The 17246-nt window shown below is 38.9% G+C and overlaps 1 protein-coding gene across 50 annotated transcripts in view; it reads left to right on the forward strand.

Annotated features, from left to right (window-relative positions):
* Positions 1 to 17246, forward strand: part of PUM1 (pumilio RNA binding family member 1) — a 136603-nt gene that overhangs the window by 76809 nt on the left and 42548 nt on the right. For 23 of the 50 annotated variants that reach the window (XM_074014001.1, XM_074014024.1, XM_074014071.1 and 20 more), the window contains 3 exons: positions 9114 to 9207; positions 10356 to 10460; positions 15652 to 15803. In XM_074014001.1, the coding sequence (XP_073870102.1) occupies positions 9114 to 9207; positions 10356 to 10460; positions 15652 to 15803 (351 nt within the window). Of the gene's footprint in view, positions 1 to 9113; positions 9208 to 10343; positions 10461 to 15651; positions 15804 to 17246 lie in introns of all 50 variants that reach the window. The other 27 variants (XM_065526124.1, XM_065526128.1, XM_074014075.1 and 24 more) reach the window with 2 other exon arrangements.

The raw sequence follows: 17246 nt of genomic DNA on the forward strand, positions 1-17246 counted from the left end.
TCATTACATTTTATTCCACTTTTCATTTTTAATTTAAATCCACCTCATTTGTCAAGGTTCAGTACTGTCACGTTCCTTTTTTAGTCTCCAAACCAAAAAGCTGTCATGTCTGCCTCCCTTGAACTCCATAGCATTTTGTGTTTCCTTTAAGAGAAGGTGTTACCATGTTTTGTCTTGTGTTGTAATTACTTGTCTAATAGTCCTTGCCAGGTTGTAAGCTCCTTGAGGGCAAAGACTGAACCGTATCCCGTTTCCTCTGCATTGCTTTAGCAGAACAAGGTTTCAGGGGACTTTCCCCCATCCCTATTACAATATCTCAGTGCATCCTCCGTATGTAATATTCTTCCCAAAATTAAAATTTGAAACTAGCCTTTCAGGAGGTCTGGAGGCTACTCTCTGAGAACTACCATGTTTTCTAATATGTGTGTTCTTTGGATCCAGCTTACGCCTTATGTACAAATAACTATACTGTATTATATCCAGGAAAGTTAGTTCTTGGATCAGAACTTAATCTTTTAAGGTTCACTCTGTTGTCATCTGATCAGAAACCATGGTCTCATGAGAAAAATGTACATTAATTCTCTGACACTCAGTTTTGTAGGTAACTTCAGGGAGATCACAGATCTGTGTTCTACAGATACAACCTTCTGTTCATATCTTTTGTTCTTTGTAGCCAACCATATCTTTCTTGAATAGAGTCTGATTCCCTTTCCTCCTCTTGATTTGCTCTCAGGTTAGTCATTGTGACTCATTTTATCATTTAAATTGTGCTTGGAAGTACTCAATGACAAGTGATGAGACCATTTATGCCCATATCCTTGGAACCCTACGACTATGGAGAGTGTACTCTGGTTTCTGGTCTCTTGCGGAAGGGAAGAACTTGTGGAAGAGGTGTTTTTTTTTTTTTTTTTTTTTTTTTTTTTTTTTCCGGAGACAGAGTCTCACTTTGTTGCTCAGGCTGGAGTACCATGGTACGATCTTGGTTCACTGCAGCTTCTGTCTCCTGGGTTCAAGCAATTCTCCTGCTTCAGCCTCCTGAGTAGCTGGGATTACAGACACCCACCACCGTGCCTGGCTGATTTTTGTAGTTTTAATAGAGATGGGGTTTCGCTTTATTGGCTGGGCTGGTTTTGAACTCCTGGCCTCAGGTGATCTGCCCGCCTCGATCTCCCAAAGTGCTGACATTACAGGCATGAGCCACAACGCCTGGCCAGAGGAGGTGGTTCTATAGCTGTGCCGTGAAAGACTTGTTTATATAGGAAGAAGGTGAGAATTCTAGTGGAGGAAATAGTAAAACAGGTATGTGTTCACTAGTAGATAATGTAGAAGTAGTCAGTCTGGTTGGTGGTTTAGGTTGAAGAAAAATAACTAGAGAGGTTGAAGAGATGGTGTTGTGAGTCTTATGCTGTATTCACTATAGGAAATGAAAAGACACTTTAAAGGAGGAATGACTTAATTGTTTTAGTTTAGTTTTTTTGTGGTTAATGTGAGTTTAGCAGCAGTTTGAGATGTTCTCTTACTCTTATTATTCAGTTAACTGTTGACTGTTGTGTTCTTCTAGGAACCTTAGGTTCTGAATGAAACAGTAGTGGAACATTTAGGGAACTAAGCACTAAATTGGTGGATTCTGAATCCTATCAGACAAGGGGAGGGCTCAGTGAGGACAAAGGTTGCATGCAACTGACTTGAAGGACAGGTAGAATACATTTTGTTGCAGGTCAGAGCAGAGGTGTGGAGCTGGGAATGACCACGGTGTGGGCCTATGCTGAAGGGAGTAGAAGTTGAGGGTAGAAGAGGACAAGGAGGTATAGGTGCCTTTGAAAATTGAGTCCAGGTCCTGGACGCCTTGAGAACCAGCTGGAAGTCTCAGACGGTACTGCTGATTGTGAGGATTGAACCAGAGATCTAGTGCAGTACATATTTTTCTGTACATTCTGCTCTTTTTATCTTGGCTTTCTGAAATAAGCAACAAAGGTGATCATTTTTCTTGGTTTAGAGTTGTTTGCTGCAAATGGTAGATTTGCTTTATTTGTGATTTTTTAGAATAGGAATCTGGTTTGGAGGTTGGCAAAATAAGTAATTCCCTCTTTTGTTCTATTTTCTTTCAATCTTGGCTTTGATTTGGTGTAATAAGCTGGTTTCATCAAACTTATTACCAGCCTGTAATGAGATAGATGACATGGAGCAGCCTGCAAATAGGGAAAAGGTAATTTTCATTTAATTCATTGCAAACTTAGTTCTTGTTAGCTGTGACACAGGATTTTGATTAGTTAGTTGGTTGTCTGGTCACTGTTAATCACTCTGAATTTAACCCTTTTAAGGTTTATTTATAAGAGTGGGAGTTTCTAATTCTTTTTTGTTTGTTTTTGTGTGTGCCATGAACTTCTTTAATAGGTGAACCATGTGGACTACTTCTCAGAATAATGTTTAAAATGTATAAAGCAGGATTACAAAGGAAACCAGTGGTATAAAAATAGCTGTCATATTTAAAAACAAAGTTAATTATGTATTTATTTATGATATGATGCATGAAATAGAAGTAGATGTACTAGCTGTCATAATGAGCATGAGCAAGATTTTGAAATATCTCTAACAACTGTAAAGTAACATGAACGTATATTTGAGTTCTGTTTGTGATAATGTCACAGGTGTATTGCTAAAGTTAATGTAGTTTGTTGTCTACAATCTTAATTGAAGAACATGCTAAATTTCAGGTGGATGTGCATGAGATAAAGATGCAGTATTACCCACCCGAGTACAAATACCTTGGGTTCAGAACCTCTGATTTGGAGTATTTTGTCAGCTTGAAATGCTCGTTATTTCTGAAGTGTTCTTCCTTTGTCTCAAATTCACTTCATTGTCTTCTTAATCCTGGAAAACAGCTGTGAGCAGTTCATGCATAATGTGTTCATACCATTTTGTACTGCGATGTTGGAGCAGCATTTATTTTTTACAAAATGCTATACAGTTGCCTGTTTCTTTCCTTAAATGCAGTTTAGAAAATTATTACTAGGTTTTGGCCAGGCACAGTGGCTCACACCTGTAATCTCAGCACTTTGGGAGGCCGAGGCAGGCAGATCACGAGGTCAGGAGCTCGAGAGCAGCCTGGCCAATATGGTGAAACCCCCTCTCTACTAAAAATACAAAAATTAGCCGGGCGTGTAAAAATACAAAAAGTAGCACGCCCAGCTACTTGGGAGGCTGAGGCAGGAGAATAGCCTGAACCCGGGAGGCGGAGGTTGCAGCGAGCTGAGATCATGCCACCACGCTCCACCCTGGGCGACAGAGTGAGACTCCGTCTTAAAAAAAAAAAATTGTTACCAGGTTGTATTATATTACAAACATGGCACAAACCAAAGCCAGGATTATATCAGTGTAGAATTAAGTAATTGTATTGTTGATGTTCTTTATTTAGAGTTCAGTTAATCTAAAAATAGCCTAATGTAGTATGTTTTACAAAATTGGACACTGTTGTACCAAAACTGTCATCTGTTAAGCATGAATTTTAACAAAGATTCAGATTCTGAAAATGAAAGTTGAAGTGTGGTATTCATTCCTGCACGACTACAGTCAGAGGGGAGTGGAAATCGGCATGTGTTGTTAAAAGTTTGACAGTGTGATTAAATGTCATTCTCGTGAGGCCAAGTGTGTATATACTTTCGATGTAGGTATTTAATAGGCTCAACTATTAATTTACAAATGATTATTCTATCAAGTGTCATGTGTATAGTTAACTGACAAAGAGTGACTAGTAATTGATCAGTTGAAGCTTACCTCTATTGTTATTTGACTTTGTTCAAATTTTACTTATGGTGAAGTTTTTCTCAAAAGGTATTAATATACTTAGTGGAGGGATGTGTTTTGTTTTTCCCTAGGACCTCATTTGTTTTGGAATCAGATTCTTTATCTGCCAAAGAAATGCACAGATGATGATGATGAAGATGATGATGATGATTTTTTTTTAGTTTAGCAACATAGTTTAATTTGTATGCGCCTACCAAAAATCTTTGTAATCATTAATTGATCATTGTAGTAGTTCAAATAACCTGGTATAAACTGGGCTTTGATCTAGAAGCTTCAAACAGTAATAAGATTTCACAAATTTCATATGCCGAGGAATGACTCCAAAATAAACCTTTTTCTTAAAATTTTAGAATCCCATCATTGATATAGTGCTTTTACTGTCTTGAAGGGATTTTCTCTGTGAACTCTGAAAACAACCCCATGAGGTAGGGCAGCTATTTTATTTTTAGACATAAGAGGCCAAGCACGGTGGCTCATGCCTGTAATCCCAACACTTTTGGGAGGCTGAGGCTGGCGGATCACCCAAGGTCAGGAGTTTGAGATCAACCTGGCCAACATGGTGAAACCCCATCTCTAGTAAAAATACAAAAATTAGCCAGGTGTGGTGGCACAAGCCTGTAATCCCACCTACTCTAGAGGCTCAGACAGGAGAATCGCTTGAACCCGGGAGGCGGAGGTTGCGGTGAGCCAAGATCGCACTACTGCACTCCAGCCTCAGGGACAGAGCGAGACTCTGTCTGTCTCAAAAAAAAAAAAAAGAAAGAAAAAAGAAAAAACAGTGAAGTTTAGGGACTTGTTTGAAGGTCATCTAACACAAGCAATGCAAATAGCTATTATTTTGGTTTCTAGCCTCAGGCCGTTTCCTTTGGACTTTGTGTTAGAAATGCAGAGCCTTCTAATAGGTGGAGTTGTCTCACCTTCAAATTCAACTACATAGCTTTTTCTTAAAGTAGTATAATGCAGAAAGCACTCATCCATTAAAACAAAAATGGTTTTCTTTCTTTACTGTTATCTTTGTGACCCACTGATAGCAGCTGGTGGTCCTGGTGCAGTGAGATTTTGACTCTTTTTTTTTTTTTTTTGGAGACGGGGTTTCATTCTTGTTGCTTAGGCTGGAGTGCAATGGTGATCTCGGCTTACCTCAGCCTCCACCTCCCAGGTTCAAGCGATTCTTCTGCCTCAGCCTCCGGATTGGGGGAATTACAGGTGTAATTCTGGGGTTACAGGTGTGCACCACCACTCCCGGCTAATTTTGTATTTTTAGTAGAGATGGGGTTTCTCCATATTGGTCAGACTGGTCTCGAACTTCTGACTTCAGGTGATCCACCTGCCTCGGCCTCCCAGAGTGCTAGCTTTAAAGGTGTGAGCCACTGTGCCTGGCCAATTTTGACTCTTAATACAGACTAGGAGGAGTCCCGCCCTCTGCTCTTGGTCTGCTTGGGCTGCCTGGCTCTGGGAAGGAACTGTAAAGGGTGACTCTCAGAAGGGCTGAGTCTGTTGGGGGTGCCCTCCCCATTCATCAGAAAGAACATCACACATAAAGGACTTTTATAAATACTTTACATGTGTTAATTTTAATCCCCACGGCAACCTGCCGTGTTACATATATCTTTATCATCATATTAAAGAGAAGAGGAGAATGAGGCACAGAGAGATTAAATGATGTGCCAGAGGTGACATAGCAAGTCACTGGTGAGCTAAGATAGAAACCAAGGCTGTCTGGCTCCAGAGTCAGTGCTCTTAACCCTTGTCTGCTATGTATATAGTCTCAAACTGGTAAAAAAAAAAAAAAAGAAAAAAAAGTCAGGGCTGGCAGTACATTTTATTGTGGCCGGCAGGGGAGTGGGGCTGAGTAGTCTTTTGCATTTACTGACTCCTTATTTAGACATTACTCCTCCAGATTTAGAAAATGCCATAATTTTTTATGTAAGCAACTGCTGTCGATAACAACAACAGTAATAATACTAGTAGCTGTCTTTTATAAGATGCCAACTACATGTCAGTCACTATATTGGGTGTTTTTGGCTGCCTGGATTCCTTTCTGGAATAAGAGCCCTATAGAGTATTTTTAATATAGTAAGTGACAGAGAAAGGAGGCAAACCAGCTTGTCTACTTCTTAAACTGTGCCTTCAGTATTTATTAGGAACCTTGATATGCTTGAAGTAGATGATCCATTTTCCCCAGCATTCAGACTCTTGAACAACTTGTGAAATCTACCCAAGTGAATTATAATTAACAGCTTCACATTTATCATTATACTGACCTTTAAGCATTTCCCCCAACTCTCACAGTATTTTGTTTCTCAGTTATGGAATATTCGCCTGCTTTGTGAAAAACATGAAAATGTTAGTAGAGCTCAATGCTTCGCCCCGCAGATGGCATTTATGTGAGTTTTTCAGGATCCTTTGGAATCTGTCACTTGCCAATTACCCAATTTGTTTTGAATACTCTGTATTTCCAGTTAATATTGCACCATTTACATAAAGAGAATGTACCAAAATTGCTGTAATCTATTCTGTAATCAAATCTGTCTGCTATAGATGTACAGTTTACTTTTGTTAAGTTGTTTACTGCAAAATGGTCTCAAGAAAATCCTTTTCTATTCACCATAATTACTAAGATATTAATCAGCTCTCAAACATAGGCTGTATGGGGTCTCTTGTAAGGCTTGTTTACTTTTAGTTAAAAGTAGTTCCTGCTTTCAAAATGTTTTAATATGATGAAAACCAACCACAAGCTAATGTTACGTGGAATGATTACTTTTGTGATATTCCCACATGCCATGTATTTCCATGTATATTTACAGATACAGTACACATACATAAAATGACTTACATGTAATATTTAAAAAATATATAGCCCAGGTGTGGTGGCTCACACCTGTAATTTCAGCCCTTTGGGAGGCCAAAGTGGAAGGATCATTTGAGCCCAGGAGTTCCAGACCAGCCTGAGCAACTTCATCTCTACAAAAAAGTTAAAAAAAAAAAAAAAAATTGGCCAGGCGTGGTGGCACGTGCAGCTACTTGGAGGCTGAGGCAAGAGGATTGCTTGAGCCCAGGGGTTTGTGGCTATAGTGAGCCATGATTATGTCACTGCATTTAAGCCTGGGTGACAGACAGAGTAAGACTTCGACTATTCAAACAAACAAAAATATATGCAGTGAGGTTAAGTCAGATGGAATGGCAGTGGACTACTGTTTTTGGTTAATAAATCGAGATACCCTTAAGAGTTGTGTTCTGAGCATTCTGTCTTTATTTCCCCAGTTCCATGTCACAGCACCTACCTAATCATAGGTGCTCAAAAAACGTCTGTTGAATGAAATGAATTCTTTTGTTTTCAGTAGGGCGAAGAAGGGTAGAGAGAAGAAGCTAGCACGAGCAGTGCCTGATATGTTAAATATTGCAAAAGGTTTTAGATCAAGAAAATTCCAGAAACCCATTGAAGAGACAGTACATATTTAGTGGAACTATGAGATGTTTTCACAACCTTGGAAATAATTTAAAAGTAACTTTCTACTGTTTTACTTATTTTCCCACTCCTGGCTGCCCCTCTTGGGTGGACTGCCTCCTGTTGGAGGGAATACTGTGTGAGCACATCTTTAGTAAGACAGAAATGTGAAACCAGCTTGGAGAAATCACAAGCACACTGTTACCAAATAGTCTTGACTGGCTCCCTTCCTGGAGGACAAATGTTTTGATAATGTCTGTCAGTAGATTCATTTCCCCTATTTCTTTTTAAGACTTGATATTTAGTAATACTGTTTCCTTTTTACCAGCATCACACTGAAGTTTTTCTTTAACTTTTGGGGAAAAAAAAAGTATTTTTGAAATCTGTGCATGGTTACTTTTGACATTCATACTCCAAAAGCAGAGACTAAGACTAGAGAGCTAACAGGTGAAATTGGCCAGTACCTTCAAAGTATTCACTTTTTGTTTTATTTTAATCTAAAATTAGCCTCCTCATGTTTGAGGTGTAGAGAGTAGCCAAATCTCAGGATAAAATCTCTCCATCACCTAAGATAAGAGTAAGTCCAGTCATGACAGTGATTAAGCTGAGTTGGTAGAATGACATTATCTCCTAATGTCTGAAACAATCAGGTCTCTTTATGAGGACATCTGTAATTCAAGATCCATGGTGTCTGTTATACATCATCCAGCAATGTCAGCTGAGCTGTTGAAAAATCCTGTAGGAAGAGCAGGTAGGTTGAAGGTCCTATCCAGGGAGGTCCCTTCAGTAAGTGCTTTCAGTCTGATTTTAGCAATCATTGAAGTCTTCAGTGTGACTCCTTGGAAGGAGGCCCGTTTAGGTGAACCACAAATCAGGTTACTGGCATCCTTTTTCTTTGTTCCAATACTATTCATACTAAAATGTAATCTCCATCAGGGCAGGATTTTGTATTGTTTCATTCACTAGTTGTATCCCTAGTTCCTTGCACAGTGCCTGGCAGGTATCATTTGTTTCATAAATATTTGTTGAATTAATGAGTGAATGACTGATTTTGTATTAATCATAAGACATTCTTAGTGTTGTTAAGGCCTTTGAGCTTTCTTTTCTTTAGAATTAAGAAGTATGCTAGGTGTGAGCTCATAATCCAAATTTTGTTAGTAGCTGCTGTTTTCTGCTGTTTTATTTTCAATATACAAAGAATAATATCCCAGAAAACTCTGGAGCTCCCGAAAGTTGGGCAGATGTCTAATTTACTCATTAGGCTAAGCTACTAGTTGAGGAAGTTATTCAATACCATTTTGGGAATGAGACAGCTCGGAGGATGAAGTGAACACTTTTCATATTCTTCTCCAAAATGTGAGTAGGTGAGGATTAATTCAGTTATTTGTGGGCTCTTGAAAGGAGATTCAGCACTAGGGGCAATGTGGCAAATCAGTTGTCTAATTTTTAACTTTGCCTTAGATCAGGCAAGACCTGTAGACCTGATAAGCTTTAGGGCTTTTGCGTGCACATATATGAGATATCTGTATCTGTATCGATATCTATATAGATATCTCATATGTGTGTGTGTGTGTGTGTGTGTGTGAGAGAGAGTGTGTTTGTGGTTCAGGGGACATATAATCTGTGAAGTGGGCAGCTCATGGAACCAGGGCACAGCAAATTGAAGTAAAGAAAGAGAGACAGGGAGAATAGAACTATGAAACATTTTAATCCCATGGGAATGAAGTAGAGTATGAGAACATTTGTTGTTGTTAAAGTATCATGCCTAAACAAGTGTTTATTAAAATTTTTAGTCAGAGGTTTTTAAATGATTTTGTAAGACAGTTTCCCTAACCACACCGTGTTTTTCCTCTTGCCTCAGCTGTTCCAAAGACCTAATGCGCTTGCTGTCCAGCAGTTGACAGCTGCTCAGCAGCAGCAGTATGCACTGGCAGCTGCTCATCAGCCGCACATCGGTAAGTCCTTAAGCCCATAGCTCTTTCATGATAGGTGTGGCCGCCATTTTAGGATAACTGGTTGCTGTGAAACCCAGCAATTTAAACTGATTCTAAAAGTTCAGACGAATCCCTCAGACAGAGTAAGTGGCCTCTTCCTTTTGTCCAGTTGTCTCTCTAGCCACATTAGTTTTGACATTGCTTATAGACCCACATCATAAGATTTCTTCAGTGTTCACCCGTTGCCCTACCTCAGCTGTTTCAGGATTTAAAGTATTTATCACAATAGCGATTGGTGACTACCATTAGCTCTTTTGGTAAGATTTGGATGACATTGATTAAATAAGTTGTGGTTCTATAGACTATCAGCCTCTCATTTTATTAGCAAAACAGTATAAATCCATTTTCCAGTCAGTATGCATTGAAAAAATTTAAAAGTATTCTCGTATAATTACTGGTTTTAAAGTAGCTTTGCCCTTTTCCTGTAAGTTTAGTTAAAGTTTTGAGCGATGTTTTCATCGTACTGCCTAGATGTTTCTTCCCCCCTGGACCTTCTTAAGGTCTCTTAGAAATAGAGTGCATTAAGTGTAAACAAGTAGAAGTAGAATTTTTTTTTTTAAATATGTCAAAATGGCATGATTGAGTAGAAAGGAGATAGCTAATCTTGAATGTGATAGGCTATAGAAGAATATACTTACTTCCAACCTAAATAAATGAAGTCCAGGCATAAAGTCCTTGGGTCTGATAATGTATAGTTGTAGATGGTAATCTTTATAAATACCCATAGATTTTATTTCATGAAAACTGTTTGTAAAATTATTTTAAGTAGAAATACTTCATCCCATTTTAATATAAGTCTTTAAAATTGTTCTATTGTAGGCTGTTATAATTTTAATAATCTTTTAGAAAGTATGCTGAATTTAAAACTGTATATACAGTTTTAAGTATTTCTTTACCAAAGGTAAAATTTAACTCTATAAACATTTCATTATAATCTTTAGTATAGCAGTTATCTTTTTAAAATTTCTCTTTACCCTCAACCTGTCCCGTCTTCTCTTTTTTCATTTTTTTCCTTATCTACAGCCTGAAGTGAATAGCCAAACTGTGTAGGTATTTGATAGGGCTGCAGTTTTAGTCAAGTTTGTTTTTACTGACAGGTATGTTTTCAGCAGGTTTAGCTCCCGCTGCGTTTGTCCCCAATCCATACATCATCAGCGCTGCTCCCCCAGGGACGGACCCCTACACAGCTGGATTGGCTGCAGCAGCGACACTAGGTGAGACATTCTGCTGCATGAGGGATTTTCTCACCTGCTGAAAAGTCATTTGAGATGGGCTTGCATTCTTTATACTCTTTCCCAAATCTGTGTCTCCAGTGGAGATCATCCAGATTTTCAGTGCCATTTACCTACCAGCTTAATATCTCTCCATAGCAGTATCATAGGCCCCTCAGACTTGAAAATGTTCAAAGGCAAATTAATCACCTACCGCTTGCATATGTATTTTTGATCCATGGAGCCACCAGATGCTCATTTATATTTTGGGAATTTCTCCCCTTGCCTAGATCTCCTACCACCTCTAGTCTATCATATAGTTCAGGTACTTTTATTGGTCTCTAATGTGGAAATTTCTAATTTCCTTGCCTTTCTCACTTCCTTTTCCCCTCTAAATTGTTCAAGAAAATGATTTCAGACTTAGATCTTACCTCATCATCTTTCTGCTTAAACCTTTTATTGATTTCCCTTTTTTCTACCCTAATATGGCATACTACAGTTATTACCAAACATGGCTGATCATTACAACTTACTTGGAGTCAGGGTGGGGGTGGTGGTGTTTTGTTCCTTGAAATCAGTATTTTTAAGGAGCTTCCAGATAATTCTGTGGATTAACTAGGGTTGGGACCCAGAGCGTATAGGGCTCTATCACCATGCCTCATACAGGTCTCTACATGTGTACCACCCAGTTCCCTTCCTAGTTGACTGCCATTGGCTGACACCATACATTGTAGCAATACAGATCTGATTTTAGTTTGCTGAAGATACTGCATTGGTTTAGGCCCCTGTCATTGGACACTGTGGTCTTCTGTAGTAAGCTCTTTTTCCCATTGTTTGCCTGTGAAGTGCCCTAGCTGGCTACTTACTGCACTGTTTTTATTTGCTTGTGGGATGTATACATGAGTTTTTTTTTCTCTCTTTCTCTCTCTCTCTCTCTCTTTTTTTTTTTTTTGAGACAGGATCTCACTCTGTTGCCGAGGATGGAATGCAGTGGTGTGAATACAGTTCACTGTAACCTTGAATTCCTGGGCTCACTGGATCCTCCTGCCTCAGCCTCCTGAGTAGCTAGGGGTACTAGTGTGCACCACCACACTTAGCTAATTGTTAAATTTTTTGTAGAGATGGGGTGGTCTCGCCAGTGTTGCCTGGGCTGGTGTTGTGTCAAACTGCTGGGCTCAAGCAATCCTCCTCCCTTGGCCTCTCAAAGTACTGGCATTCCAGGTGTGAACCACTGTGCCCAGCCTATGAGTGTTTTTTCTTTCCCTTGAGACTAGATGTTTAAAAGACAGGCATCTTTGTTATTTGACTCTGTGTTGCACAGTTACCGTCACCATAGTGGGGCCATAAATGTATGATGGATTGAATTCAGCATTAGAACAAACACAGTGTCTTCCAGTTTAGATATTTGTTGGGGGAAGATCCCTCCAAGTCAGGTTAACCATGACTAAATATTGCTTTGAAATTTTATTTCTTATTATGTAGCATATAATTTGCAATTATGAACTTAAATGTAGCCTAGCATTTCTTAGATTTTTAAAAAAATTGTTTACATTTTGGCATGGTTATGATAGGAACATAGTTAACATAGGGTCATCTGTCTGTCCGTGGTCACCTCCTTTTTGGGGAAAACGAAAGCTCTTCGTAGGAGAATGATCTGTGCTAACCATCATTAATATTTATTAATACGTAACTTTTCTCAGGCATTGTCCTGAATGCTTTTCTTTCATATGATTTGTCAGATGATGATTTTAGAGATTAGAAGTTTGTGGATCAGACAGCTGCCTTGTTAGTTATGTTTTTTTGTTTTGTTTTGTTTTTTTGGGGGGACTGAGTCTTGCTTTTGTTCAGTGGTGCGATCTCGGCTCACTGCAATCTCTGCCTCTTGGGTTCAAGTGATTCTCCCACCTCAACCTCCTGAATAGCTGGAACTACAGGTGCCCGCCACCATGCCTGGCTAATTTTTGTATTTTTAGTAGAGATGGGGTTTCGCCATGTTGGCCAGGCTGGTCTCAAACTCCTGACTTCAAGTGATCCACCCGCCTTGGCCTCCCAGAGTGCTGGGATTACAGGTGTGAGCCACTGTGCCCAACCTAGAGAGCTGTCTCATTTGAAGTCACACAATTTAAATGTTGTAGAGTTGGAGTTTGAACCAGGTTTAACTTCAAAGCCCATGCTTATGCTTCACTATAGTATATAGAATGCCTGTGCTGTCTTGAATTGTCTTTTCTGTACTTTCTTTAGAATTCTTTTCCTCTACTAATTTATGTTATTTGAAACAAAGAACTGATCTTAGGGTTGACACTGCTGCTGTCACTGAGATGGTATTTTGGTGGTGAGAATCTTGTTTTTTGTATTTGTCAGTTGAGCCAGGGTGAAAATGAGTTAATACTTTCACAAATAACAGGAAATGTTAACTGTTCAAACTATGAATATGTGTATTCTTAGAGGGTGCCTGATGTGCCAAGCTCAGTTGATTTGCCCTGGGATGTTTTCCTAAATTTAACCTTAGGCCATGTGACCACAGTATAGTAGTAGAAATGCCAGTTGAGAAAATTTAGAGAATAATGCAAATGTTAATGGTAATAGCAGTCCTCGCCCAGTAAAGGTTCTCTTTTGTTGGCTTTTGGGAGAGTGTTGGGACTATCATTGCAGGTTGCAACCACTCGTTCAAGGTAGACACGGCTGTACCCCCAACATCTATTACAGGTTGAGCATCCCTAATCTGAAAATTAAAAATCTTTTTGAATACTAACATGACACCACAAGTGGAAAATTCCACACTTGACCTTGACCTCATGTAATGGGTCATAGTCAAAACCACAGGCACGTAACACACAGTTCATTTATTCAGCATCCCCAACGGAAAAGTAGAATTACTCCCAGGCTATGTGTATAAGGCATATATGAAACATAAATGAACTTTGTGTTTAGACTTGGGTCACATCCCCAAGGTAACTCTTGCATACACAAATAGTCTACAGTCTGAAATCTGTAACACTTCTGGTCCCAAGCACTTTGGTTAAGGAACACTCTACCTGTTTACCCATTTTTACAGGTGAGGAAACTAAGGTACACTTAGGGTCTTTTTTTGTGTTTTTTCTTATTTTTTTCTTTAACTGCCCAAGACCACCCTGCTTTATAAACACTTATGAGATGAGTATGAGGCTCTATCACTCTTTTTTTTTTTTTTTAACTTGAATACATGGCTTTTAGGCCGTTCAGTTTCTGACAAATTAAAAATGTTTTAACCTCTTTCCTTATTATAGTAAAATACTTCATACTGTAACAGCTTTTCTTAGCAGCACCTTTATTCTGTGCCCAGCTATAGTGTTTCAGTGTGCACCCTTGCTTGTAAACGGAGCTTCTTAATCTTTTCTAAGCCCACAGGTATAGAAAACACCAAATTAGAAATATCAAAACATATTTATATTGGGCAATGGTACAGTTTGACTTATTTGTGTTTTAGAAGCTTAAAATGGGGGAAACAAGAATATGTATCTATTTATTTTGGCTTAATGAAGTATGTGTTTCTCCAGAATTAGCTGTTGCATCAGAGTAGCTGTAATATTTGAAACAGCTCTTTAGAACTTCAGTGTAAGGCTTGGTTATTGTTAATGAATCAAGTTGGAAGTATTTAACTCTGTGCTTTAAGGAAGTTCAACTTGGAGATACGTTTCAGCAGATTTGAAGAATTGGCTTTGAGCCCATTTCTTGGTTAGCAAATGTGTCTTTGGTGTTTCTTGCCACCAGCTTCGTCATAGAATTCTATGATTAGATTTCTGCCACACTTAAGTTGTTATCTGCATAACTTTGTTACATCTCTGTTGTCTACTTTATGTGGCCAACTGCAACTGTACTTTGTTGCCAAAGAAAATGAACAGATAATTTGGATTAAAGCAGAATGCTTTTTTTTTTTTTTTGGAGACATACTCTTTGCTCTGTTGCCCAGGCTGGAGTGCAGTGGTACAATCTTGGCTCACTTCAACCTCTGCCTCCTGGGTTCAAGCAGTTCTCCTGTCTCAGCCTTCCCAGTAGCTGGGATTACAGGCATCTACCACCACGTCCAGCTAATTTTTTGTATTTTTTGTATTTTTTTTTTTTTTTTTAGTAGAGATGGGGTTTCACCAGGTCTCGAACTCCTGACCTCAAAGTGATCCTCCCACATTGGCCTCTCATAGTGCTGGGGTTACAGAGAATGCTTAATTTTGTTTAAGGTTCTTAGCAGGTCTGTAACAAGTCAAGGTGTTGTATTTTTTGTTTCTGTTTGTGTTCAATGTTGACTTAAATTTAAAATTTCACAGCAATGTCTGAATGTAGTTGTGTTGAATGCCTTTGTGACTTTAAAAGTAGAAATAGGGGCCAGGCCTGGTGGCTCAAGCCTATAGTCCCAGCAATATGGGAGGCCAAGGCGGGTGGATCACTTGAGCCCAGGAGTTTGACACCAGCCTGGGCAACATAGACCTCTACCCAAAAAAAAAAAAAAAAAAAAAATTAGCCAGGTATGGTAGCATGCGTCTGTAATCCCAGGTATTAGGGAGGCTGAAGTGGGAGGATCGCTTAAGCCCAGGAGGTTGAGGTTGCAGTGAGCTGAGATTGCTTCATTGCATTCCAACCTGCGTGACAGACAGAGACCCTGTCTCAAAAAAAAGAAAAAAAAAACTTTGAAGTTGCAGTGGAGGTTCAGTTGAGTGTCTGGGTTTTGTTGGCAGACTGATAGATGTTCATTTTTCTAGAGTTAATGAAACACCAGCACTCTATTAAATCACCTTAGGTGCCATTCTTACCGTTGAACCTGGGATACAACCTAGTCTTTTGTTCTATTCCATCACTTTAAGCACACAGACCCTCCATTTACTCCCTTCTACCAACAGATATTGTCTCTGTCTATCCTACATCCTCCATCTGTTCTTAAATCGAACCCCTTCTATCAGTGATTCCCCCTTTTAGTTTTCTGATGTTTCATTCCTCATTGCTTCTTCCTCTAGGCCTGGATTATATTAGAAGACTGGTGTAAGGATCTCATCTAATGTTTACTGTTCTTTAAAAAGAGTTAATGATTAGCTAGCATAAATCAATATATACTTTTAAGTTAATATTTTACAGTAGGATCTGTTGAGTCAGATGTAATCTTTGGAAAGCCTGAGATGAGCCTCAGTAGTTCAGACTTTCTTTACCTTTCCTTTGCTATTTTTAGGCCCAGCTGTGGTCCCTCACCAGTATTATGGAGTTACTCCCTGGGGAGTCTACCCTGCCAGTCTTTTCCAGCAGCAAGCTGCTGCTGCCGCGGCAGCAACTAATTCAGCTAATCAACAGACCACCCCACAGGCTCAGCAAGGACAGCAGCAGGTAAATGTAGACAAAATTTACCTCTTCTAAGTGGGAATTGTAGTATTGTGGGTAATTAATAGGTGATATTGCGCCTAATAGAAAAGCACTGTGAATGCATGAATTTCCTCTTGTGTGTGTGTATGTGTCTGAGTTCAGGCTCAGATTTAACGACTCTTATGGAATGTCTTTTATATGTTAGACACTGTTGTACCTAGGTGGGGTAATGATACTCATCAATTCACCTACAGGGAAATTGCTTAGCTGCAAGTGGCAAAGTGGATCTTCAAAGTTATAGTAAAATTTTGTTCTGCCATACTGTAGTGGCTTGCCAAGCACCACTTTCAGATCATTTCAGGGTTTTTCAAGGGGCTTGACACCAAAGCAGGGGTACTAGATTTTTAGACTGCTTATTTATAGTACTTATTGGATTAGATGTAAATCTTAAACCTGTCATATCTGTGTTAGCTTTTTATTTGAGTTGAGAAAGGACAGTAAACTGCAAAACTACATCTTTCTTTCTTTCTTTCTTTTTTTTTTTTACACAGGTCATTTCCTCCTTGATTGCTAGAATAACACCTCTTTTTTTTTTTTTTTTTTGGGAGAGAGTCTCACTCTGTTGCCCAGGCTAGAATGCTGTGGTGCAATCTCGGCTCACTGCAGTCTCCGCATCCTGGCTTTAAGCAATTCTCTTGCCTTCGCCTCCTGAGTAACTGGGATTATAGGCGCACTCCACCATGCCCAGCTAATTTTCTTTTTAGTAGAGACGGGATTTCACCATGTTGGTCAGGCTGGTCTCAAACTCCTGACCTCATGATCCACCCACCTGGGCCTCCCAAAGTGCTGGGATTGCATGCGTGAGCCACCACGCCTGGCCAATAACACCTCTTTATTGATAGAAACTGTGGTAAACTAGAAAACTTGAAACAAAAAAATTACCTTAAATCCTTATGTCAAAAAACCACTGCTAATATGTTTGGTATCTGTTATTTTAGCCTTACTATTTAATATTTTACAAAATTGTCATTCTGTCCACGTGGTTTTCCATTCTGATTTCATACTTTACTATGTTATTTTGTGTTCTTTTAAATGACATTTTTACTAGGTACATTTAAATCCATCAAAGGATACTTTAGTCTGTTATATTTGATATTTCATTTATATCAGTATTTTGGTGTTTTAAATGAGACTGATTAACGTCCTTTACATAAGTTTATCCTTGGAAAAAATTCCTAGTAATGGAATTTTTCTGGAGCAAATGAAATCACCTTTTAGGCTTCGATATGCATTGTCAGATAAAAGCTGTCATTTGAGACAAAACACCCTGCTGATATATGAATATATTATATGATCCAAACAAGAATTTTTTGCTTGACATCAGTCTTACTCAGTGGGTGTATGTTTAATTTTTTTTTTTTTTTTTTTTTTAGATTCCACACAATTATAGAAAGAAAGAAGAACAGG

Source organism: Macaca fascicularis, chromosome 1, assembly GCF_037993035.2.
Source record: "Macaca fascicularis isolate 582-1 chromosome 1, T2T-MFA8v1.1".
Classification (NCBI taxonomy): domain Eukaryota; kingdom Metazoa; phylum Chordata; class Mammalia; order Primates; family Cercopithecidae; genus Macaca; species Macaca fascicularis.